This window comes from Lepidochelys olivacea (genome assembly GCF_965140295.1).
Source record: "Lepidochelys olivacea isolate rLepOli2 genome assembly, chromosome: 15".
NCBI lineage: Eukaryota > Metazoa > Chordata > Testudines > Cheloniidae > Lepidochelys > Lepidochelys olivacea.
In genome coordinates this window covers 26,266,182-26,293,284 of record NC_140425.1, presented here as the reverse complement: position 1 = coordinate 26,293,284, position 27,103 = coordinate 26,266,182, and the positions used below count along the sequence as shown (strand labels likewise).

Sequence of the window (27,103 nt, the reverse complement as noted above, 5' to 3'; positions counted from 1 at the left end):
CTGAGAGCAGGTGAGCTGCCCCATTGCGGCTGAGCGGTAGCATTTCCCACGTGGCTGGGAGCACGGAAGCCAATGATGCTCAGCTAAACCAGAGCCTCCTTTGTATCCCCCTAAAGTCCTTTCCCCACAAAATTCAGGAGAAGAGTTGCCATTCACTCTTGCCACAGAGACAGTGATTCTCAGACCTCACTGATGCAGGAACCAAATTAGTCATCACCATGACTCAAAAGAGCCACCGTAATGTGAATTCATTGTTTCATTTATTATTGTGAATATATATAATTTGCACAGCAAAATGACCAACCAAGTATTCTACAACTGGTTAATAACACAGTATAAGCATCCTGATTGGTTAATAATTTGATTATCCAGTGTTTTAACATCATGTGCCTCATAGAGCCGCAGGAGACACATTAAAGAGCCACTTGCGGCTCCCAAGCCTCAGCCGGAGTATGACTGCTCTACAGGCTGCAGACGCAGCCCATGACGGACTATGGCCCAGATCCTCAAAGGCTCTTGGCACCTAACTCCCACTGATTTCCATGGGAATTAAGCACCCAAATACCTTTGAGGATCTGGGCCTAGATGCCCCAACACTGCCAGCCTTTGTCATTGCTATGGTCCAGCGGTCTGGGATTCGCTGTTCTGTACAGCATTTGAGATGGCAGGGTCTCTAGCATGGAAAGGGACAGCCAAGAGGAACTGACTTCCCAATCCCGTGAGTCCCCGTCAGCCAGGCCTGAAAGCAGGGTTAGAGTCAACCCCTTTGCCCTGCCCAATCCTGCCACCATCCCTGCAACTCCAGCATCTCTAAGAGCTGTCTTTTCCTCTCCACTTACAGGGCCAAAACCCATTGTAACTCCTCCTCTCAGCCTCCATGCTACTCACCTTGCTTCTTGCCAGCCTACCAGAGAGCTGCTGCTCACCCCCATCCTCCCCAGTGGCTGCACTGCCCACGGTGGCAGTCAAACTCCCGAGCCTCGCTCTTGGAGCACTGCACAAAGGCCTCCTCCACCTCTGCTCTGACTTCACCTTCTCAGTCCCCAAGCTGCCCAAGGCCTTGTCTGCAGTGGGGATCTGCCTCCCTTGCAAACAGCGGTGGCTAGATGCCACACTGATGCATCAATGCAAAGCTCTGACGGAGACAGGCAAAGCTGTGGTTTGCACCGATTCAGCCGACAGCTGCTTCAAGCAGGCGAAGCTGCTTGACCTGCCTGCACTGGTGCAGCTAGCCCAGTGCCTGTCCACTGAATGCTGAAACCCCCAGGGCATGTTCAAGCCCAAACCCTCCTCCTCCCAGACCAGTGGAATCACCGCCCTCTCTTTATGGATGTAGTGACCATCTGCTCTAACAGGCCTTTGGTCATTGGTCTTTTAAGCTGCAGCAGTTTATTCCAGTGCTCTCTAGCATTGCCTCTGGCTGGCCTCTTCGAAAGGTGGAATCAGTTGTACATCTGTCAGTGACTTTCAGAGGGATCTGGGCAGCTAGGACCTTTTGAAAAGCTCAGCTTAAAAACACAAAACCCAGTGGACCAGATAGTGTCCCTGGATGTGAGCACGGGGCTCCCATCCACACCCAGGGCAGAAACTGGCCCATAGCACAAGCCAGACCAAATTCGGTAGTCCTCTGTATTTACAGTTATTGCCAAAGCTTTACAGTCCACATCATTTTCCCTCCCAAGAGTCACTTATCGGAGAACATGGATCCGTGGGATGTGTCCATGGGGGAGGGAAAGGAACACAGAGTTACAGACAGAAAGCTATTGATGTTTCTATATAATCCCACAGCAAAATCACTTGCTCTCAAGCTGCCAAGTTTCAGGCCAAGTGGGTTTTATGCCCCAGTTCTTATGCTGCTTTAAATGCAGTATTCAGGAGAGCTCTCGTCTAATGTTCAGTGCTTTCTTTTGATCTGTTACGCTGAGTGAATCTATGAAAGGAGTGACCAAGTGTAAAATGAGAGAGGGGTGGAGGCCATATAATCCAAACGACGACCTGCAAAGTTAGCAAGAATCTGAAAGATGACAGCATTCCCTTTTCAGAGCAGGGGCTCAGCTGCAATGTGAGGCAGTAATGAAGGGGAGCATGGTTTGTTAGGTTAAATCACAGGTCGGCATTCCCCGGGGGTAGCGCTAATATAAAACCCAGCTGGGCCATTTCTCTTTGGAAAGAAGTAAATCTGAACTGCATTTGATAATCAACTTCTTCCCATACCTTTGCATTTAATGCAGATCAGATTTACTCCTTGTGAAAGGAGTACTTCAAGCATATTAGTCATTTAAAGTAATGGAATAATACGACAATAAAACCCTGTATCTGTTTTGTCTTTAGAGCACCAGATTTTATTCAGACAAATAAAAGCCCAAGTAAATTTTCTGGGGCTAGCAAAAAATTGACCCTGAAGTTCAAGGGGGAACAACAGTAATCAGATCTTTGTATAGCCCTTAGCAATATCCAACATTTCTTGGGATGTCAGGAAGTATCATTAATATACCTGTTCCACAGATGTATCAGATTTTCTGGCTCCTACTCCCATTGTCAAACCACACTTTCTCTCAGAATGCTGCACAATTAGGATAGGATGCTGTCCCAGGGTGGCTGGCCTTGTAAGAGGAGCTGGGCCCAGCCTCACCTGTGACACATCAGCTCCCGCCCAGCCGAGACAGATCTGCCAGGGATCAGGGTATTATAAAAGCCAGCTTGTAGGCCAGCTGGGGAGAGAGCTGCCGGGAGCAGGCAAGCGCTGGCAGGGAATCCTAGTTCAAGGGGGGGGAGAACTACAGGAAGCAGGCTGGCTCCTGTGGGAGGCCCTGGAGAAGGGTATGGCTCTATGGCATGTGGCTTGCAGAGTGGAAACCTGTAAGGAATAGACAGGCCCTTGCAGACGACCCCAGGTTAGGGGAAAGGGACTAGTTTTCTGTCGAAGAAATAAAGAATAAAGGGCCTGAACCAGACCCTGGACATGGCTTCACTCCTTCCTGGGCTGAGGGGACAGGCCAGCAGCCTGCAATGCCAACCCACATAATGCAGGGCACAATGGCTCAACACACCCCTTGCATCTGCCACAATGTGGCCTCTCCGTTTTCCGGGGGCCATCACGTCTCGTGCAGACTGGCAGGTTTGCCGCGGGCATACACATTCTGCACGGCTACCCAAGCCCTGCTGTGTGGTGCTGGGAGCGTCTTCAAGCACGACCACCTGCTTTTCCAAATCTAAAAAGGAAGCCAGCCCTTCCGAAGCCGAGAAATACAAACATGCCGTCGCTGGGTTGTCGGGGACACGGTCCCGCGGCCAGACCCCGTCAGTCCGTCACATCCCACCTTTCGAAGGGGACAGTCCCACCTGGTCAAACTGGCACATCGCTCTCTGAAATAGGCAAAGCCTCTGGATCCCAGGCTGCAGTCTGGGAAGTGGGACGGTCCCCGGGATCCCTTGCTTCCCACCACACGCTATTGGTTGCGAGGAAGTGATAAAGGCAAGACATGTTCAGCTGACTGCAGGTCCCAGCTTGAGGCCAGCAAAGATGCTGTTCAGGAGTCCATCTGCAGAGAGCAGACATATTCTGTTCTCTGGTTTCCCTGTCCCCGCTGCCCTTTTCCTCCATTTCTCCCCTTCCTTCTCCTACTGCCTTCACAGAGGTGGCGGGATTCTTCCCGGCCACGCTGAAGGACAGCCAGCATGCGCTCTGCTTCTGACCCCACCCATGCTGCTAACAGAGGCGCTCTCCGTGATGGTGCCCCCACGGGGCTGGTGTAGCACAGACACTCCTCTCCAGCAGCCTCAGCATGGAGCAGGAACCCCACAAAATAGAGCCCAGCATTGGGACTTTCCTGCCCCCCTAGGGACGTGTAGGAGTTTTTTGGTTTCAAGATCAGCTCACCTGGGAACTGAGGAAAAGGGGAGAACTGGAGCAAAAACCAAAAGCCTGTCTAACCAGCCCAGTGACTTCTCCCGTCATGGGCAAGCAGCGGCAGGTAATCTGAACAGACCCCGGCAGCACAGAGATTTCCCAGCTGCTCCTCTCCTAGTGAGGCCACCTGGGCCAGACAGCAAATAAACAAACAACTCAAAATAAGCAGGCAAATGAGGACATGCTCCAAGGTTCCTTCTGCTGCCAAAAAGTCTGCCACGTTTTCCTGCTTTTACTGCTCCGTGTTTGGGAAAAGGCTAAAAACAGCCCGTGAAGTTTCGCGAGCAGTGGCCTGCATGCTGGGATGCAGCTGGCTGCTGCTGCTGTGTGCCAGTCTGTGGTTTCCCTGGAGAAAGGGCAAGGCTCCGAGTCTCACAATTTAGGAAGGCAAAGGCTTCCTTTTCCGAAAAACAAACAGGATTATGCAGGACACTTGGAACCTGTGACCCCCACCCAGCTGATGCTCCATGAGGGCTGCCCAGAAAACATTCATTCCGCTTCATGAAAAATGTCGCGGTTACTAAAAGAGTTTTTGTTCACACTGGAGGGAAATGGAGATTTTTCCGAATCAGGGAATTGAATACGGGTCTTCTGCACCCCATGTGAGTGCTCTAGCCACCAAACTAGAGTCAAATCTCCCCGCTGTTCCACTTTGTACAAAGAATCAGCCATTCATACCAAACAGAATACTCCAAAACAGAATCTGAACCTGGGTCTTCCCTCTTCCAGGTGAGCACCCTAGCCACTGGGCTATTTTGGCCATTCTCTTTCTTTTAAGCACACACCCCCACCCTGGACCTGATCCACCTTCGCACAGAAATTTTCATCAGAACGGAGATGTTGCCACACACAGTTTTGACTTTGACAAATTGGCATTTTCCCACAAAAAAGAAGTCTGTCAAAAAATTCCTGACCCGCTCTAGGCTACCTTACTTCTCCCGTAACCTCCAGTCTCCTCTGTACAATACACAAACGCACACCCTGCACCGCTAGTGGCCATTACAGACCCCAATGCACTGGCTCAGGGGTTCTCAAATGTCACAGCACCGTGACCCCCTTCTGACAACGAAAATTACTACACGGCCCCAGGAGGGAGGACCGAAGTCTGAGCCTGCCTGAGCCCTGCCACCCTGGGGTGGGGAGCAAAGCCGAAGGCTAAGGGCTTCAGCCCCAGGCGGGGGGCCTGTAACCTGAGCCCTCCCACCTAGGGCTGAAGCCGTGGGGCTTCAGCTTTGGCCCTGGGTAGTGGAGTTCGGGCTTCGTCCCTGGGCCCCAGCAATCAAACGCGAGACTTAGATTGAGAACCGCTGCACTCGTCTGTTGTGCAAGAGCGTGTGTGGGAGGGAGCTTACGCTGGCTGTGTCTACACTACCAGCACTGCAGTAACACAGCAGCTAGGCTGCTGTCGCATAGGAGATTCCTACAGCAACAGAAGGGCTGCTCCCATCGCTGTAGTAAATTCACCTCCTGAGCAACAGACCTCGGTTGACCTACATTCCAGGTGTAGACCAGGCCTGAGAGGCAAAACAACCGGCCCACAGTCACCCAGCAGGTCAGTGGGAGAGCCAGGAATAGAACCCAGGTCAGCTGAGACCCAGTCCAGGGCTCCATCCACTCGGCCACACTGCTGATATCCTGATGACACAGTTCAGTCACTAACAAAACAGACCAGATTAAAACCAGAGTCTGAGTGGTAAATAATGTACCCCTTTACCAGTCCCCTGAGCCATCCAATCCCTGGCTGCACCAGGCAAACACAATCAGTATCTAATGTAGAACTATGTCCAATCATGCAATTTGTCTAACGGTGATATATTAAAAGGTGCATGTGAATGGGAGAGAGAGAGATGAACGGAAACATTCCAGAATAGACAAGTGCTTTTCATTTCTTTTTTTAAAGAGCGTCTGCTCTATGAAATAGACAGCTAGATGTGCCCATTTTGCAAAGAGAAACAGCAAAGGCATTCACTTTGTAACTTCAGCAACAGTATACTGCCTATTCTACAAAAATGGGCCATATGCTGCCCCCTAAATTGAAAAATCGCCATTCAAGGGCACGGAACATTTTGGGTGGCAGAAATTTACTGATTCTTCATAGTAGGCAATTTTTCTGCAAGCCACATTTTGGGTCCCATGCAGTTGCAGTCAAATGAAACTGCCCCTCCACCTCCTCACTACTTACAACAGAGCAAACTATTCAAGATTTAGTACAATGGAGGGGATCACACATAGTACCAGAAACAACCCTGCTTAGTTCCTCTGTGCTTCCAACAAAACCACATGCTGCTTTGCAAATGCTCTATTTTGAGGAAGAAAATATTGATGTTCTTCTCTCAAACGCAAAAAACATCAGTTATTCCAGGCAGTGTATTTGGGGAAGGAGGGTTACGAAGCAAAAAGCCAAATGACTTAAAGGTGAATTCCAACCCACAGGAGAACTGCACTATCCCTTTGGAATGCACATCCCGGGGCATCACAAAAGGTTTTTTAAAAACACAGAAAAGAAAAAGCACGCGCCCTTATTCACTGGCAGTAACAGCCATGCTCTGATCGCTGGCTCTGATACATCTCCAGGAACAGCCCCTCCAAGTGTGGCTTTTACAGTCACAGCTTTAATACCACTTCCCCGATGTGCATTATTCAAAGCTTTCCTAACTATCCCTCCCAGGTTCATGCAAACTTCCACTCCCACAGAACTTAACAAAACCGGCTAACCCTTCCACATCAGAAGCTAAATCCGACATTTCAGGCTTCCCCACAGAGGGCAGCTCAGTAGTGTCTATATCGAAGTCTGAGTTTCTAAATAGTCTAACGCGAAAGTCCATTGCAACATATAGCTGACATGGAAAAAAAATACATGCCTCACCTGTGAGACTAATAATCATTTAGATTCTTAAAACAAAAATTGTTTACAATCTGATTTGTGCTTCCCAATCTGGGCTGTTTGTTTACTTTTGGCATTTCACCTAGTTTGGACAATGGATAATAGACTGGTCAGTTTCACTTTTGTTTCTAGGTTTCACTTTCCAGTGACCATGGAGCAGCAGAATGGGGTCCTTCAGTTACTTTCCAGAGGCAATGTTGTATAAAATCTGAAGTTTAGGTTTATAACCATCTGACCAGGTCCCTTCAAAATCTCACCATAAAACCCATGTCTTTTCCATTACGTAACGAAGAGTAACTTCCATGAAAAGTGTTTGCAGTTCACTCTTAGACAGCTTTTCTTGCAACAGAATTGGACGGAGCTGTTTTGTTTTAAACCACAAATTCCTAAAACGTAATTCTGTGGTCAGCTGGAAAGAGTGAGATTAATCTTCATACAATTTGTCTGCTGTGGAGTCAACATAAGCTTCACTCTTCTCTCAGGACCCGATTACTTACACTGAGTAGAAATGTACTCCACAAACAGTCCCATTGAAATCAACAACGGACTCCACTATGCATAAAGCAAGAGGCTATTCGCCTTTCCTGTGAATGGGGATATTTGTGGAGTAAGGTACTGCCGAACCGTAGAATCAGGCCCTGGGTTAGTTGCATACAAGTTACTTTTATAATGGAGGCTGCTACAGCATGGAAGACAGAGGATCCTACAAGAAGGAAAAAAAGCAACAGCTAACATGCTAAATACCAACCTGTCTGTGCTGGGATCCCTCCTTTTGTTTTCTACGTACAAGAGCTAAACATGGAGTCTTCTTTGCATCTGTTATGCACATATAAAATAAGACTTAGGAACTGCACTTACCCACTGTTTACGAGCATGATTTCTCCTCTTAAAGTACAAAATTAACTTCTTCCGCATTGCCTGGTTTCTACAGTGGAGAAAAGGAGGAAAAAATATAACGGACCGTTAAAATGCAAAGTCCTGCACACCCCTTCTGTTTTCAACACCATGCAACAATTTCTACCTTCCCGTTGCAATGATGCCACCTCAGAGCGGTGGATGTGGTACCTACAATAGCACGGCACATATGGCCTTTAATATCACTCTGGAGCAAAACTGAGCCGGTCCCTGCAGTTCTGCTACGCAGGCCAAAGTCTTTCTGAATGCTCCTTTGATAAGCTGCGTTGTTTGCCTTGCAGTACGCACTTCACCTGGGGTTAGTCCGGTCATCCCAGCGCCTGACCCTACCAACGTTTACACGTGTGTAACTTTACTCACTGATGTGTTTCCAGGATCAGGGCCACAGATTCTAACTAACTTCACTAGCTCCCTTAATCCTCCTGACCTCTGCGACTAAACTTACCGCTCGCTACCACAAGTAGTCCCGCAGATGCCAAGTGCTCAACGTTATGCCAATAGCACCAGCCCCGAGAGCAAGCACTAGCCAGCATAGTGCCTGTTGGAGAACCAGACCCTTCATTTCCCAAGTGACGAATGAAAGACAGCCACGCAACAGTAATGGCGTATTGATGCCTACACTCCCCGCCCCCACGGTCCTGCCTCAAAGCATTAACTACACAGCACCCCTATGGTGCAATGAAATGTTAAGACGCGGTTTACAGCTGGAAAAAAAGACAAACAGAGGTGAGAGTAGGAAAAAAAATACAGTAGCGCTCTATGGAAGCTATGCCGCAATTACAGGGCAATGGGATGTTTCTGCTACAATGCTCAGAAACGAAGGAGAGCAATGCTGACGTTTAAATCGCCAGGTTCGGCTTCGGCGGGACTGAGTCGGCAGCTGATGCCTCTCTTAGGTCCCAGCTCAGAAAGGTACTTTAGCATGTGCCCAACTTTCAGCATGTGAATAACCCATTTATTTCACTGATTAACGTTAGGCATGAGCCGAAGCACCTAGCTGCATCAGGGCCTGAGAGCTGGGGTTACTGCTGGCTGCAGACAGAGACAGTGCTGCAACTTTCCACATTGCGGAAGTTTTCTTTACTCTAGGCTTGATTTGCTCTTTCTGGAACGCTGCAGTCCTGCAGAGACAGAGGGGGCTGCCGGAGACGTATGGATGTAATTACAGCTCAGTGCAACCTCTCTACACAGAGAGGTAAAGTGACTTTTCTAGGGTCATACAGCAAGCCAGTGACACAGCTGGGATTAGAACCCTCAAGAGTTCCTTGTTTCCAGCCCAAGACTCAAACCAACAGGACCACACTGCCTCTCCACTTACCTCTCAAAGAGAGCTTTAGGACAGCCACCTTCCAAGCCTAGGGAAGGCAGAGCTGCCCGGAACGCATGCCTGACTAGCCAACACACACACAGTGGGCTCGATTTCCTACCTACAGGATCCAAATGATCGGAAGTGGCAGGTCTGAAGTGATGCTTTCAAGGGAATCCTGGGTGCAAGGAAATCTCCCACCCCTGTTACTCCCTGGGAACCCTGTCCTGTAAAGGAGCAAGCAAATCAATTGAGTGAGCTCAGCATCTTGCGGGAGCTACTGAGCACCATGCAGGATCAGGACCTCAGCAGCAGCTATAAGGGATAAAAAGTAACCCATGTGGATAAAACCAATCCGCACTTTCAGCCAAACACATCTCAGCCCCCCCGCCCTTTTTTAAGAGGTCCAAAATACCATGTAGAAAAGAAAAAGTCCCCACCCCTAAGGATGGAGAGCTGAGGGGCTCGCAGAAGCCTGTGAAATGTTGGCTGAACCTAAGTGCTGAACTGTTTCAAACACACATTCGCACTGCCAGTTGTTATTGCAATAGAAACTCTTAGCAAAGAACAAAGATCAGGTGCGAGTGTGTGTCTGCAAAGAAGCCTTTGATCCCAATGAAAGCAGAGCTGCAGGGTGTGTAATTACTATCAGGAGCCTAAAAAGAATCTTTCCCACCCACCCAGGAGTTCCCAAAATGAAATACACCCAGTGTTCTCCGACTGGCTCTCCCTCCCTCTTCCCCTCCCCATGTCCCTTGACTGGAAAAAAATACAAAACAGAGAAGCAGAGTGGATGGACTTCATTTTCAAAGAGATCCACGGAGCCTTGGGGACCCACGATGCACACTGTGCCCTCCCGCCCCTGCCGCCGCAATAACCGCCATCATCTGGCCCTCCTGCAGGAGCTGCACTGTAGACACTGGATCCTTCTAAGCAGCATTTCTCCAAAACACAGGGAGCAGCCCAAGAGCTAGCCAGCCAGAAAAAGGGATGGATGGATGGATCTTGGATGGATAAAAAAGGAGGAGGTCACCTTTATACAAAAAGTGTATAGAGTTGGATTTACTTTCTGGAGACTTTACTTTCTGGACGATGCTGACTGCCTTCTCTCTCCTCCAACAGCGCACAGGGTCCTAACAAGACACTTTCTACCCTTCACCGTTCAGTCACCCACATTTGCTTTGGCTGCTTCTCAATTCCTCTCCTGGCATTTATAGGTTTTCTCCCTAGACGGTAAGCTCTTTGGAGCAGGGGCTGTTCTTAAACCTGCCTGCAAAATGCTATCCAAATAATAATGGGACATGGGGTCAAGGTCCTCCTCTTGTTCCCAGCAGCCTGTGACCATGCTTATCCTATTGTGCTCTGCTTTGATTAACCAGCAAGATGCACACAACTCTGACTTGATTCGTGGTCTGAGTAATAATGTTCTATTCTGTTTTCCCCTCTTATTTAATTACCAGTGGTGTCAAAGGAATGCTGGATCCCAGAGCCCCGGTTAAGCCGCACCACATTGTCATTCTCTCTGACTTCACCTTGAACGCTTTGATGTAAAAATAGAATTGGATTTCCAAGGTAGCGCTTGCAAATGGCATCTGCAACCTCCTTGTTCAAATAGGAAACAGTAGCTAACTGCCTGAATTAGAGTCAAGCATCCCCAGCTTAAGCCTTCTGAAAGTAAAACACTCAGCCTGAAACCACCATGCACATCCAATTATGGGCAGCGATAACGTTAACAGAATTAATACCGATGTCAAATATTAGTATAAGGCTTGTGTGTCCCTGTAGATAACTGCCTGGATCTAGAATTTTTTTTTAACCAGGGCCTGCATATCAAACGGCACCCTTTTTATTATAATGATGATTATATGTGCATATATATATGGACAGTGTTGATCACAAAAGAAAAAAATCTATGCCAGAGGGTCTGTTTTTTGGGGAGGAGAGAGGATCACTCTTTTTGACTGTATGTTTGCAAAGGACCCACTGTTATTCCAATCTGCATTGCAATGATCAGAGCCCAACCCATTAGACCAGAGGTGGGCAAACCATGGTCCGGCGGCCACATCCGGCCCGCCAGACATTTTAATCTGGCCCTCAACCTCCGCCGGGGACAGGGTCTGGGGCTTGTCCCGCTCTGGTGCTCCAGCCAGAGAGCCGGGTAGGGGGCTTGCCCAATTCCATGCGGCTCCCAGAAGCAGTGGTATGTCCCCCCTCCGGCTCCTATGCATAGGGGCAGCCAGGGGGCTCCGCACGCTGCCCCTGCCCCAAGCGCCGCTCCCGCAGCTCCCATTAGCCAGGAACCACGGCCAATGGGAGCTGCAGGGGCAGCACCTGCAGACAGGGCAGTGCGCAGAGCCGCCTGGCCCCTCCTCCGTATAGGAGCTGGAAAGGGAACTGCTTGAGGTAAGCATCACCCAGAGCCTGCGCCCCAACCCCCTGCCCCCCAGCCCTGATCCCCCTTCTGCCCTCCAAACCCCTTGGTCCCAATCCAGAGCACCCTCCGGCACCCCAAACCCCTCATCCCCCGCCCGGAGCCCGCACCCCCTCCTGCATCCCAACCCCAATTTCATGAGCATTCATGGCCCGCCATACAATTTCCATCCCCAGATGTGGCCCTCGGGCCAAAAAGTTTGCTCACCCTTGCATTCGACCTAGTTAACCAACATCACTGAGAAAGGCTTTTCTCTACTGGATCACACAATCCCATTGTGCTTCGCCTAAATTTCTACAGCATGTTCCATCAAAGTGTTTTGCAGCTAATTGTTGACTTAAACCTCACCATCCACCTGTGAGGAAGATAAAGTATTCTCTCCCGCTTTTAAAAAATGGGGAAACTGAGGCACAAGGTAAAATGACTTTGCCCACTATCATGCGGTGAGTCACAGAAAGAGCCAGAGACCAGGACCCAGGACTTGTTGTCCTGTGCTTCGTACACTAGGCCATGTTTCCTCTCTGGAATACTGCAGCTCGGGTGGATGAAGATGAAATGCAGACAGATCCAACATAATATCAAGGCCTGCAAAATATCAGGCCTTCCAGGCAGAAAGTTCCTTCACTGCTCAAAACCCCCCCTCTCCCCTTGAGCTTTCTCTCCCAAGTCCTCTGAAGAAATTCTTGGCTTCTCACTGGCCCTGCTGAGCCAGATCCAGTCAGAACACTGGAATTAACCTCTGTTCACCCCAACAGTCGGGATGTGCTTCCTTCTCTATATTCCAGCGCAATGTGGTACCACAGCAGACAACCGTTTATTTTTAAAGAGGCACTGTCACAATCTGGACCTCTGTGTGAACAAGCTTTGATAGGAACCTAATCCCCAGAAACACATTCCCATTATTTTCAAATTCCAGTGGAAACAGGTCATCTGAAAACACAGTGTTGCCAACTCTGATGATTTTATCACAAGTCTGAGGACATTTGCTGCTTTTCGTCAAGCCCCCGCTCTCGGAGTCAGGTGACGGTGAGCACTTCAGCTTTAATTAAAAACGAACAACATTTTATTTCTGTGTTTCCCGGTTACAGAGAAAAGGGTGAAAACGTGAATTCTAAATCTCAAACACGAGAAGGCAAATCAAAGGAACCCAACAGCTATTACTGTTTAAAATCTGGGATTGAAGAGAGCCTGGCTGGTTTGATTTTTGAATGCTTGGGGTTGGCAATGCTGAATCACAACTCTGCAAGAGAACTGAAATTGACCAGAAACAAAAGAAAACCCAACACATTTTCAGCTTCCAAGCAGCACAAACCGTGGAAAAAGCATTCGGGGGCTTGACTCACCAGTCCAGTGCCAGGCAGCACAACTGCACTAAGTCAGCAGAGCTCCGCTGACCTAAAACTGGAGTCAACGCAGGGGTGAAACAGGCTCTAGATTGCTAACGCTATTTCAGTTTTAATCACTGGGGGGCCTGATTCATCCTCCAATGGGGAAGTCAATGGGAGTTGCAACGCTCAGTGATGACAGGATTGGGCTCACTGGTGTCAATTTAAAGGTAAGCATGGAAATCCATTTCCACAGAAGAGTATCCCTTTAAGCTTTGCCTCACACCTGTAAAGTCGGAAGGCTGTGGCTGCCTTGAAACTCATCAGCAGATAGGAGAGTAAATGAGGAAATTTAGAGGAAAGGCAAAGGCAAAATTTAGAGGCTCCATTTCCACAGAAGAGTATCCCTTTAAGCTTTGTCTCACACCTGTGAAGTCGGAGGCTCTTACGCAACTAATGAGTAGTCTTGAGTTTTGCATTATGTCTGACCTTGAGAATACTAATGTAGGCAAAGGCTTAATCACTCTGCAGCTGTAAAGCCTGGCAATGTCTTGAAAGCCAGTGCATGTTTATCATGATCAGGGCTGAAATAATCAGCTAACGGAAGGGTTGTGTTTGTTTGGTTTTTTAAAACATACTCTAAATGTTTTTGCTGCTTTACCTTTCCTGTTAAGGTCAAGCCTGCAAAGGTTAGTACGATCTTGCAAAATATAAATACGCTTCACAGTTTATCTTGCTACATACACCGCTGTTACTTAGAAACCATTTGCAGGGAGGTTAACTCAGAGCACATGTCTGAGGAGCACATGTTCTGCTCCCAGGGCAAACCGAACTTCCCGCTGCGCAGCCGGTGAAGGTAAAGGCTGTCCTCTGTAACAGCTGGAGACGCACACAGTCCTTGTAGCAGAACTTTAGGAAGGTCATCGTCGCAATACACCATCCCCTGCAGGGGCATCCATCCTCAGGAACTACGTCTTCACTCCCTGGGCTCTTAAAGATCTGGAGAATTCAAAGTGATTGAAAAAATAAACGGATGGAGGTATGGAGCTAATCTTGAGAGTTAATTTTGAAAGCTGTGCTACGGATTGAGAACAGGGAGCCATGCCGAAAACTTGACTTGGATTCTGAGCTGCAGATGTGCTGGAAAGAGATCCGTTCGAGTGATTTGTACAGAGGTTAGCTCACAATTAGTTGACTACTCAGTCTCCTCCGAAAAAGCTGGCGGATTGTGAAGCAAGGTAGGGAGGTACTTGAGATCCCTAGAAATGCAGCTGTCTCCAGAGTCTGCTTCAGAACCAGGAGAAAAGGGGGGGAAATCAAGGCAAGGGATGTGAAATCTGCAGCAATGCCATATGCTCAGCCTCTGAGGCAGGGAGTGTTTAAAACACAGTTTACAGCCACCCTTGGGCTTATGGTATGGAAATAGAGCCCAGAGACTCCTGATTTGAGATATGCCAGAGCCCAAGCCTATTATTCATCTCAAATCGCTCTGTGAACCCATTGGGGATTTTTGTTTTTACTGCTGGTGAACTCAAACAAGAAGTCCTTTCCATTTGGCTCTTGAGGAGGACAGGAGCCCAAGCAAACACTATGCAGGTGTGCAATGCTGTATTTTACAACATGGGTATCTTTAGAAGTGAAAGCCAGGCACAGCGCTCTGTGTCACAAAGTATGGGTGCCCCTCTTCTAGGGGGAAAAGGGTGCCAGCTGGCTGAATTGCATGGGATTTCTTGCTTGGAAAATACCAGGGGTGGCCAACCTGTGGCTCCGGAGCCCCATGCGGCTCTTCAGAAGTTAATATGCGGCTCCTTGTACCGGCACCGACTCCGCGGCTGGAACTACGGGGCCAACTTTCCACTGTGCCGGGGCTGGGGAGGGGGGGGGGGGGTGCTCACTGCTCATCCCCTGGCTCTGCTACAGGCCCTGCCCTCACTCCACCCCTTCCCACCCTCTCCCCTGAGCCTGCCATGCCCTCGCTGCCCCCCGCCCGAGCCTCCTGCATGCCACAAAACAGCTGATTGGGAGGTGCAGATAGGGAGAGACACTGACTGGCAGGGCTGCCGGCCAGTGGGAGGCGCTGGGAGCAGGGGTGAGGCTGCTGACGTATTACTGTGGCTCTTTGGCAATGTACATTGGTAAATTATGGCTCCTTCTCAGGCTGGCCACCCCTGGAATAGACACCGGTACAGATGGCCTGGTCTGAAATCAGATATTGCCCAGCCCGCTGCCAAGCAGATTCTACCAAGACGACAAAGCCAAGGGGAGAAAGTGCAGAGAGTCTGTAACAGTCTCATTCCACCTGTGCCTACTTGGTCTGAGGGATGGAGGAGGAAACAGATGTTAAATAAATAAAAACGCATGGTTTTAATCATGAATGAGGTTGGGGCAGGAACCATCACCTATTTAAAAAAAAAAAAAAAGCAGGATTCAAAGCACCCATAATTTAAGGCCCAGTTCTGCAGCCTTTTCTCATGAGTAATCCTTCCTCACCCACATAGCCCCACTGATTTCAATGTGATTATTTGTATGCATGAGTAAGTGTTCCAGAACTGGTCCCATAATCACTAAGTACTATAATTTAAAAACAAAAACAAAACAAAACAAAAACCTACCTCTCGCTCTCTAGCCAAACCAAGGGCAGCAAAGAAACTCCGTTAAAGTGGATACTTTCACCTTAACCCGCTTGACATGTGGTTGTTTTCATTTTGGGCTTTCACAATGGAGGAGGGCACCCATCAGCCTGCTTTTGAGTTATTTGGCCTGAATCCACATGAATTACTTGGCTAGAGTCAACCGGGTTGTAACCTTAACCCATTTTGTGCACGCACCCCCCACACCCCTGCCCCAAACTCTTGTGATAAGAATTACAGCTACACACGGGTCTGGGATACTATACAGATCTGGCCAAATCTGCCTGCACAGAAGTTTGAGCCTGCACAAGGGACAAAGGAATTTTGTTATTTCATCAAAACTAATCTCAGGTGTTTAATTACACAGGAATCCTTTTCACCAAATAGTCAGTATAAACAGAGGTAGGGATCAAGCCTGCCAAGACGTATGGCAGTAAGGGTGAATTAACTGCTGGCAGCCTGATTATACAGTGACATTTGTTGTGGAGCCCAGGGACAAAGGCAGAAGCCGGATTACGACTTGAGCTGAACAAACCAGGGAGTCTGGGGTCTTCAATCATTGGAATCTACACCGCAAGACGGAGACGCTCTGAGATCGAAACTAACCAGCAGCCAAGGAAAAGGGAATAGCTTGTATGTAAGGGAAAGGCTGGCTTGCTTCCTGCTGGCTTGTGTTTCTGCTGCTGCCCCAGTTCCTTTTGGTACTCAGGCACATCAGACGCCATGCCAGTACGTTGTGTTGCTTACCACGCCCCAGCTCACATGCTTGGAGGGCAGAGTGTGGAAACGGGCTACCCTTACACCTACCAAGGTATGAGTGATGCCTGATCAAATGTATCAGAGAGGGCAGACGGTGCATTATAGGTTGCATGTAGCATCCCACTCATCCATTTCCTTGCTCCTGCTCTGAGATGGGACCATATTAGCAGGGTATATCCCTATTTACCCACGATCACTTCACACCCCTTAACCGCAATGAAGTGGAGAAGCAACGCTCCACGTACAACATTCAGAACCCCTTCCGGGGGGGGGGGGGAGAGCAGGGAGAAAAGGTTCCATTATCCAGAGTGTCTGTTTTCCTATTAATTTATTCCAGGGCACTTAGGCCCCACTAAGTTAACAGTGTTATTACCACCACTAATGACAAAATAAAACGGGAGCCTGAAATGACAGAGGCAAATCTCTCCGGAGTTGCTGTAAGGCACTTATAATGCATTCCATGTGCTTACAGGCACCGTTTGCGCCCAGTGACACTAGTCAAGGGAAAGATATTGTAAGTGGGTTGCCAATCACATCACCATTTTCTGAATCACATCCTTGCAAATACAAAGTGCACTTGGCTGCAGATGTGCCAAATTATCACAGCTTTTATCTGTAAATAGCAGAAAAAGGCTTGAACAACTAATCCTCCTAGAAGCTTATATGCTGCATTCGGCATGACTGTGGTCCATGGCGATGAGGGAATGCTGTGACAGGCAGATTGGTATTACGGGTGTCGGGGCCCTCGGAGGTTCCCGAGTGGAACTCCCTCCATGCCAGTCAATGTTTATGCCCCAGTCTGGTATCCACTCCTTTTCTTAATGTCCAACGTGCTTGAATAACTTCTTTTGGCAGCTGTTCTCTCCATGCCTGGTGCCCTGAATGTCAAACCGGGAGATTCCATTTCAGTCCTTTTTGCACCTTTGGGCTGAAGACAAAAATCAGACAAGTGCAACCCTCCCTGTAGTTCTTCAGCAGCAGCCTTTCCAGCCATAAGAGACACCCCGGCATTACCCCACTTGCCTTCTCCTGAAGCCCACGCTGTTTGTTTCAGTGCTGGCCTGTTCAAGGTATTCCATACAGAGTAAGCGCCAGGCTTGGTAGGAACAACAAGCTGGGGGCTGAAATGTGATTCTCCATCATTGAATAATTCATCACAAGCTAATACTTCTGCACTAGTACAAGCACATGGGAAAGAAAGGGGATGAAAAAACCTTGAATGGGGGGTAGGGGGGGGCTGTTAGGTGAATCGCTGATGAGGTGAATGTCTGAAACTGCTTCGAGAAAGACCCGAAAGGGAATACGCTAGCCTGGCAGAGTCTGATAGTGTTTGTGTTACAGGTCAGGATTTTGCTACGCTGATAAAGGCAAACTGATACTGCCCAACCAAAAAAAAATAAAGGACCCAAATTTTCAAACTCAATGAGTGATTTTGGAGCTCCAGTTGAGATCTGAGTTTGCCCCAGGTGGACCCCTAAAAACACAGCCCCCCCAAATCATTAATCCCTTTTGAAAGCTTGAGCCTACATGCCCTGTATTGAATTCTTAACCGTGTGGCAGCATCCGATCAAACCCACTAGCTATGCTTAGCAAAATGAGCCCATCACAGTTAAAACAATATGCAACAGTGCGGCTTGGGTTGCTCCTAGAGGCATGAGAAACCCAAATCATGCAATGGTGTGACCCCCATTTCAGGTGCAACTGCAAACGCTGAACTCGGTCCAGGATCTCCAACACATCTGCAAGTGTTTCAAGAGAACATTGGCCCAGTTTGGAATAAGCTCTGATTTCACAGCTGAGCCATAAAAAGCAAAGGACTGAAAATCCAAGTAAACTGAGCCTGAAGAAAAGGCCTGCGTGAAACTCTGAACAGAAGATATAGCCTGAGCCAGCTCGAGTTTAGCTGCCTAATTTCAGCTTCCTGAGCTCTTTAGGGCTCAGAGGCGGCTGATATTTTGCTCCAAACTACGGAGCCCTTTATACAAACCATGACATAAACTTGGTCCTTCAGGGGAAAAGTCATGGTGGGTTGTTTTTCCTGACTGACTGGGTGGGAGTCTACTTTAGTAAAGGTAAAGGTTCCCACAGCGGACAGCAGGTAATTGATCCTCCTGGTGTGGATATCTTGTAGTTAAATCCTTCAGTGCTAGGAGTCAGAGAATATTGCAAAGGTGCTACAAGAGGTTAAATCTGGCACAAAGCTACAATAGAAAGAACCAACACAGATGAGATTGCATGTGATTACTGCAGAATTAGGTCTCCAGTGTGTTTGCTGCCTTCTTTCAGCAATGTCTGAAGCAAGGAGTGAGAAGACTGTTCTGAAGCCCATTGTATATGGAGTCACTCTAATTTCTGGGCTTTCTTTCCCCCAAGCCTCGGTTCAGGACCTTTTAAATAGCCTTCAAATAATCTTCGGGGCCGACAGGAAGACTGTCAACACTGTGTTGTAAAGTTGAGCTGTCAATGTTGTGTTTTAAAATGATGAAATAATAACTAGTGCCTGATTGCTGCGGAGCCAGTGGGAAAAGCCTCTGCAGAGGATCTCATTAAAATGGGGCTATTTTAATTTTTATTGCTCTTTTACTTCTCCTTTCCCATTGACACAGCGGCAGGTATTTTCCTTTAACAAATCAGATATTTAGCATCTGAAGGACATTCCCCCAGCAGCTTGCAAAGATTTCTAAGGTAGGTCACAAGTCTTCGGCATAACCTGCTTGACAGCGCCTTAGACCTCGCAGCAGACGCAGCATACAAAATTAACTGTCCTCGCTCTAAAGTCTGCATACATAGGTGAACCAAATGGACCCAAGCAGAAGGGGAACAGAACATAGCAAAGCAGTTAAATAAGACTTAAAAGCTTTCAAAATTGCAAACACTGGCATGAACTGGGGCATGAAATTAATGTTCACTGTACAAAGGAAAAGACCCAACACCAAGCTCCAGGAAAATAAAAGACACTGGTAACATTTTAAGAAGGGTAGAACTATCGAGTCTGTTTTATTAATGTAAGTGAAAAGCCCCAATCAGGAAGCAAACCAAACAGTAAGAATTAAACTAGAGTTGCCATCCAAAGAAGACTACTATAGAGAAGCACAAATGGGGAGGGTGGGGGGGAGATCCTGCTTTTTGTTTTACCCCTCTGCAAACCCATTGGCTTCCATGGAGTAGGAGGAGCGTAACTGACAACAGAACTTGTCCAATGGCAAGCAAAAAAAGAATCGCTATAAATTAAAAACCATCTGCATATTGAGAGAAAAAAGTGTTAGACTGCCCTTGCAGGGCCGGGCGTGAAACTTGTTACACAGGGTGTCCTTCTGTGTTTAACACGGTAGAACTAGTTTACAGTGAAATCCTGTTGATAGTTCAGGAGAATAGTCATCCCAGATTATTTCCCTGCATAGGCCAGCTGCAAGTCTGGTTACAGCGAACCTCTGCTTAAAGTGAAATTATTCACAGGACTAGATAACCCCCTTGTACTTCAGCCTGAGGGAAACTGTTGTACCTTTGTAATGCTACCTTCCAACTCTATCCTATCCTTCATCCTGAAGACGTCTCCCTGAGGACTCTTCTGTGAGGATCACTTCACCTCCCACTGTAATCCAGCCACCTCTGGGGTGGAAGATGGCAGCTGTTATTTGTTAGCAAAACTGCACACCAATTTTAAGAGGAGTGGGGAGGAAAGAAGAAGAATGTCTCCAACCAAAACAGCAAAAGCGCCGTAGCCAGGATACCAGCATCAAAATTAATCTGGTCGAGACGCTGCGGCTTAACACGCTCTCTTCTTGCAAAAAGTGTCCTGGGATCATTAGTACCAGGAGTGGTTTGGAACCTTGGTTTTACATCCCTTAACTCCAGGCTGGGGCACAGAAACAGTGGGAGGAATGTGACCTGCCAATTTCCTTGCACATTCAACAACAGGTAACAAAGCAAACATGTAAACCAAGACAATCTAGAAAACAAGACCTTCCAGATGGGACCACTGTTAAAAAGAGTGCATTTGGAACAGAGAGGGCTTCAGGTCCTTATGCTGACCTAGATCCAGGAGTGCATTCACTGGCTTTGATAACCAGCTGAAATGGCTAATTGGGAGGTTTCTGTGATAGGCCAGAAAGGAGGGGATTGATGTTTTTAAATTAAGGTTTATTTTCCAGATTTTTGCAGAACCAAATCACTCTGAGCATAAACCCCAAACCTACTTGCCTGCCTTAAGGTCTCCTTTTGCTTATTGTAACACAGTAAGTTATGGGGGCAGGACAATCAAACCCATAATAAAAAAATCCTCATTAAAGGACACCATTAATGTAAAAAAACAAAAAAACAGTAACAGCAAAACCTGTACACTGCTACCTGGAAATATATTCCCCACTATGGCTATAAGTAATCTCTAAGCTGACAAGGAACGAAAGATCAGAGAACACCATTTTCTCTCTTTTCAGTGTTTAATTCTGTGTATTTGACAGCACTTTGTATTTAATCATCAGTTTCACTGTTCCCCTGTACAGGCAGCTAGTTAGTTCCCCCTGTTTGTGTGGGTCTGTTACAAAGCAAGAGGGGAGGGAAAATAATTTAAATACTAGGAAAATGGGATTGTAAAACCACAGAAATTAGCAGGGAGACTCAGGGGCAGGTGTAATATATCTGGAACTACTTTTAACCCATTCTTTTCACAATTGACTAGCTATCAATTTGACAGTGTCACTTTAGAGACGCTGTTTGTGACAGCTTTCCATAGGCTCGAGACAATCGTGCTTAAATGGTGGCAAAGCAAAAACCAATAAGAACACTGAATCTGATGCAACATATCTATCAGAAAGCAAGTGACATTCTGGACCTGTGATGAGCTCTGAACAGGTACAGGGATCTGCCTGCAAGGAGCTCATTGCTGGATGGCAGCTTAATACTTCATTCCCAAAATAAGCAGCAACATCCCATTGCAGAATGGATCTCTGCTAAGCTATATAGCCCTAGGTGAACTTTCAGAGAATACAGACCCCCAGGTAGCAGCATCCTTCCTGGGCTGGATCCCTCCCTAGCATCTTATTCTCCTTCCGCTGCTTTGTACTTCCCAATGCCTGAACGCCAGAGGAAAATTATGAACAGGAATTACAGCCACGTAAATAATTCCCAATGTGTAATTCATCTGAGAAATACAGCCTCTTTTCCTGCCCCTGGAACATCCATGAGCATGCATCCATTTCCTTACATTTTAATTTTTTTATTTAATAACTCCCCAGTTGAGTACAGTGTGCTGGGGGCAAACAATTCAAAATTTCAGCTGCCCATCCATGGTCACTGGTCAGGTATATCCCACAGCATTCTTCCTGTTCCCCAACTGGATGTTGGTAAAAAAAAAAAAACCTTCCACTTTGAGTATCAGTACCTGTGGCTTTAACATTTGTGTTCACTCAGAGCAAAAGAGTTTCCTTTGCAAATCCCCCTGCTCATTAAACCCAGTGGCCAGAACCTTTGCTTAACGTGAATCGACTAGAGAACAAGCCACAGCACAGTCACCTAAAAATCCAAGTGAGTACTTGTAGAAGGGTTCTGGCAATGCTTGCCAAGCTTGAGTGATGATCAACAGAGGTAAACAGGTTATCAAAGCCACACGTTTTCTGATCCCACTTAATCAGCAGGGATGCTCTTGGTCAATAAGAATGGGCTGTAATTGACAAAATATGCATGGATCCATCATCCTGGAAATGAACTCTTTGGGTGCAAAAGTCAGAAGTGAAGATATTTAGGCAAGAGGTGAGGGTAAGCAAACATGAACTTGAAAAATTAACTATGTTTGTACAAAATCTGAGATTTAAAGATAATCCATGTTTCTGGAAGCTGCTGAAGGCAGCCGAGACTTCTCAATCATTGGAGAAGAGGCTAAACTAAGTAAAGAAATCCAGAGTAACACTTAAAAGCAAGGAGAGGAAGGATAGCTTTTTGGTTAAGAAACGTGAGTTCTGGCCCTGAGTTACCACCGACTTCTGATCTGACCTCAGGCACTTAATTTCCGTGCCTCAATTTCCCCACCTGAGAAATAGGGATAATATTTCCCTATCCCAGGGGGGTGCTTCATTTGTTAATGCCTCTGAGGCATGTTGATACTCTTTGTCTAGGGCACTTGTATGGCCCCATTCCCACAGAGTCTGAGCGCCACACAGAATTTAATGTATTGATCCTCACAGCACCCATGTGAGGCAGGGCAGTGCTATCATCCCCATTTCACAGATGGAGAGCTGAGGCACAGAAAGGCAAAAACTCAATGGGGCCTCGGATCCTAAATCACTTAGGTGCTTCTGGACATTTTACCTTAAGTGAGTTGCCTAAGGTCATGCAGGAAATCTGTGATGGAAAAGGGACTTGAACCTGGGTCTCCTGATGCCCAGACTACCATTCTCCCCACTGGACAATCCTTTCCCTTTATGGATACCACAGAGATGAACACCACTTAAATGCCTAGAAATCAGGTCAGTTCATAACACATTTAATTACATCCTGAATCCTGTAATAAGAAAGAAGCTCGATGTTAACTCCTTCACTTCAACTCGCCTAGCGTCTCTTAATATTCCACTGAAAGCCACAGAATATTAGGAAATGGCTGGTATGCTCGGAACTAGAACAGGTAGCCGCAACCGGGTGATTTGAAAGTAATCATCTGTACAGAATCAACCCAGACAAGAACTGTTAGGCCACATGGGAACCTTTTTAATTTCAATTGATAATAAATCTAGAAGTTTATGTTATATTCAATCTATCTGCGGTAACTCACTGTAGTCACTAAACATCAATTGTTTATCAAATCATTTATTGAGGTTTAAACGACAAGTAATTGACTACAGGATTATTAAAACTTGGTAAATATCTTTGTAACAATCTGTTGCTATGAAACGTTCATTACAGCCTCATTGACAGAAGAGGCACTTTAAAGTCATGTCCAACTTTTCCCTTCAATCTATCCTTCCCAAAAACACATTAAAAAAAGCGGACAGTTTATGAAGTTTCATACCTCAGCACGTGTCAAACAAAACTGCGCTTACACTTCATTCTGAAATATACCTGGACTTGAGGCTGTCAATCAGACAAGGGAGCTCAAAGAAGAATCGGCACAGTCAGACTCAACAGCACAGGGAAGTTAGAAAGGTGATTAAGGAGTGCAGGCTCTTGAAAAGCTACAGATACTACTCTGACACGGTGCTCAGCACAGATACTTCCTCCTTTTCCCAAGTTTCTGTCAAGTTTCAGCCACACTTGCTCGCCCAAGGGTATAACCCGGCCATCAATTCAAGAGGATCTGAGCTGATCTCTTACTTTTGTAAATTTGAGCCGAAGCTCTTCCCAGTCCTCTCCTGGGTCGTATTACACACCTGAGGGAAGCAGGGTGAACGTAGGGACTAGCATTACACATTCGCTCTCCCCCTTTGCAGTGGCTAAGCAGCAGAGCACGGTTTCCAAATCTTGCTTGCAGAGGATCCGTTTCCTCCTAGCGCAGCTTTCCTCAGCTGGCCAAAGGGTTCCGAGCAGCCACTGACCCCACCTGGGCTCTCCAACTTCTGCCCCCATTCATCCTTTTTTAAAATACATTCTCCCGTATATAAAATGCACCACGCCATCCTCCTTAACCAACTCATTTAAAACTCCCTCCCCACGAAGACAGCCGAGTTTCCCCCCCACCCCACTCCTCGCCACACAAATCTAACGGTACCTTTACCATCCCACAAACTCTGCTCTTCCTGACTGATGTACTTTTTCAGACATTTGGATGCTCTGGGTACCAATGGCAGCAATACAGTATCGCTAGAAGGGTACACGCTATTTCTTTTCAGCCTTAACGGGAAATGGGATCTGGAGGCAGGTGAGCATCTCTTCTGCTCCAGCCTAATGCATAACCTGACATTTCAAATAGACTTTATTGCCACATACTTACATTTTAATATTTTCATGGTACTGCCTGGTGTCTGAAGGCTGGTTGTATAATGGCTGAAATAAACAAGAAAAACGAAGGCATAAATGTACAGTCTGACATTTAGAAACTTCAACCTGTCAGAAATGCTACTGTATCAGCGTGGACTTTCAGCTCCTCGAGAGATACGCCAGCGTAGTCCATTCTGCTCTAATGCTCTGGGCTCGGTGCCATCTCTCACTGCCCCCGTGCCCCATTCTGTTCCTCTCCTTTAATGCAGGAGGTGCTGCTTCTTCCCAAACACACAGCAACGCAGCTTGAGTCAGCGGGCATCCAAGATCAGCCCGTGGGAGGCAGGCAGCACGCAGCTGAGCTGGCTAAGAACAAGCAATTTGCTCTGTAATCCATATAAACACCATACAGCACAGCACAGGGAGGTGGGGGGAGCGGAGTGTTATTCACTTACCGAAAATGCAGTGCACCTTGGAACATATGACACGGGGGAGGATAGGAGAAGGGGGTGGGGGAAAAACAGTGTGTGCTGCAAATTGTTATGTCTACTCAAGGAAAGCCGACTTAGCCTCCAAGGGAGCCAGCCACAGGGAGGGTCAGATGCTGGTGCCACTCAGAAGAAAGACAGAGCCCTCGGGTTCCAACTGCATTGGGATTCGGTCTGTCTCGGGGTTATCACCATTGGATCGGAGCACGTCAATCTTTAAAGTACTTATCCTCACAACACCCGTGGGAAGCAGGGCAGTGCTGTTCTCCCCGTGTTACCAATGGGGAACTGATGCTCACAGACACTAAGTGACTCAGTCCAGGGTCATACAGGAAATCTGTACCAGAAAAGGGAACCGAACCCAGATGTCAAGTCCCGAGCTAGAGCCCTACCCACTGGGCCACCCGTCCTTGCACTGCCTAGTGATTAGAACACGCAGTGGTGAGTCAGGAGATCTGTGTCCTATTCCTGGCTCTCTCTCACCCACACTGCAACCTTGGGCAAGTCGCTTAACTGCTGTGCCTCGGTTTCTCCATCAGTGGGATGAGGACATGCCACCTCCTGCGGAGGGTGACCTGACCCCTTCATCCATTTGTGTGTATAAAGTGCTTGGAGATTCTGGGAGGGAAGGAGCTCTTGCAGGGTGGCAATGTAGTCAGTCACTAAACCCTATGCCTTCGGGATTAATGGTCATGTCAAGCATTGCCACCTGTCATCCATGGACGGGGAGTCACCGAAGTGGCACCATGGCTATTCATGGTGATGCCGGAGGCATAACCTAGATTAACTGTGCACTAGTGAGTAAAGCATGAGTACACGTCGGCCTTTCCCAGATCAGGGACATGGGTAAATCTTTCTGAGATGATGAAAGCCCTGGCTTAGGGGCATGAAATACATTTATCACAAAGGTTTGGTCATACCACACCCCAGCAGTCGCTTGCTGGCTTTGACCGGGGGGGTGGGGTTTGGGGGGATCGGGGATCTCAGCCAGGGAGCCACAAGTGCACCAGAGATTGCTGGAGAATGGCACCAGGACGCAGCCCGAGTACCAAAAGAGACTACCATGAATTCAGGATCATAACCAAATCAACATGTCTAGTCACTGGCCTAATTCTAAAGATAAGGGTCTGTGAGCACACCCCACGCTGTGTTAATAAAGCCAACCACTGCCCAGCCGCAAACAGCAACTGATGAACACAATCTCTGTCTAACCACAGAAACGCCATCCAACTGTGCAGGCAATATATCCATAAAGTTTCACTAAACCATCTGCGAGCGATTTAACATCTGTGGCAAAGAGTGGTCAAACAGCCAGGAGTGCGCATGATGGATGGCTTATGGTTGAAGTCTATATTCTGAACATGGTTAAATACAAACCAGCCATGTTCACTCTCCATGGTAATGGAGGTTAAACTGAGGGTTGAATGTAATTTTGTTCCACTTTAAACTAATGAAAAGAGACATGACAAAGAGATAAAAGACTGGTTTGGCCTGTGTTTATCAGATTCCCCATCCCACAACCTTTGAAAGGCTTGGGCTAATGGCTTTTCTACTGGCTCAGCGTCTCTCTCTCTCTACGATTTTTTCAGCATCTAAGACCCTGCCACACCCATTCAATGGACATTTTCAGTCTATAGTAGGATACTACTACAGTCTGTCCTAGAAGCTTGTTTTTCAAAGATCCAGCCCCTGTACTAAACATATACGCCCAATAAAAAAAACAAAACAGTAAGACAACCATAAAAAACCCACCATAGCTAAACAGGAGAATACAAGACAGTTCAGAAGCAAAGCGGCATCCTTTAAAAACTGGAAATCAAATCCCAGTGAGGAAAATAGAAAGGAGCATAAACTCTGGCAAGTTAAGTGTAAACGTATAATAAGGTAAGCCAAGAGAGAATTCAAGAACAACTAGCAAAAAAACACAAAAACTAAAACCAAAAAAAAATTTAAATACATCAGAAGCAGGAACGTGGCCGCTCGATGGTTGAGGGCTAGAGGATCACTCAAGGAAGACAAGGCCGTTGTGGAGAAGCTAAATGAATTCTTTGCATTGGTCTTCACGGCAGAGAATGTGGGGGAGATGTGGGCCTCTCTTTTTAGGTAACTAATCTGAGGAATTGGCCCAGATTGAGGTGTCATTAGAGGTGGTTTTGGAACAAATAGAAAAATTGAACGGTAATAAGTCACCGGGACCAGATAGTATTCCCCCAAGAGTTCTGAAGGAACTCAAATGTGAAACTGCAGAACTAGCTGTGGTACGTAACCTATCGTTCAAGTCATCTGGTACAGAGGACGATTTAAGAATAGCTAACATAATGCCTTTTTTTTTTTTAAAAAGGCTCCAGAGGTGAACTTGGCAATTACAGGCAGCATCAGTCAAATTGCTTGAAACTATAATAAAGAACAAAATTATCAGACACTTAGATAAACACAATATGTTGGAGGACAAATCACACATTTGTAAAGGGAAATCATACCTCACCAATCTATTAGAATTCTTTGAGGGTGTCAACAGACATGTGGGCAAGGGTGACCCAGTCAATATAG

The 27,103-nt window shown here is 47.2% G+C and overlaps 1 protein-coding gene across 13 annotated transcripts in view; it reads right to left on the bottom strand.

The window, feature by feature from the left end:
- NCOR2 (nuclear receptor corepressor 2) overlaps window positions 1-27,103 on the bottom strand; it is a 399,104-nt gene that overhangs the window by 148,981 nt on the left and 223,020 nt on the right. For all 13 annotated transcript variants that reach the window (XM_084649222.1, XM_084649223.1, XM_084649220.1 and 10 more), the window contains 2 exons: window positions 24,079-24,131; window positions 7,653-7,719 (listed from right to left, as the gene is read on the bottom strand). In XM_084649222.1, coding sequence (XP_084505348.1) covers window positions 7,653-7,719; window positions 24,079-24,131 — 120 coding nt within the window. The remainder of the gene's footprint in view (window positions 1-7,652; window positions 7,720-24,078; window positions 24,132-27,103) is intronic.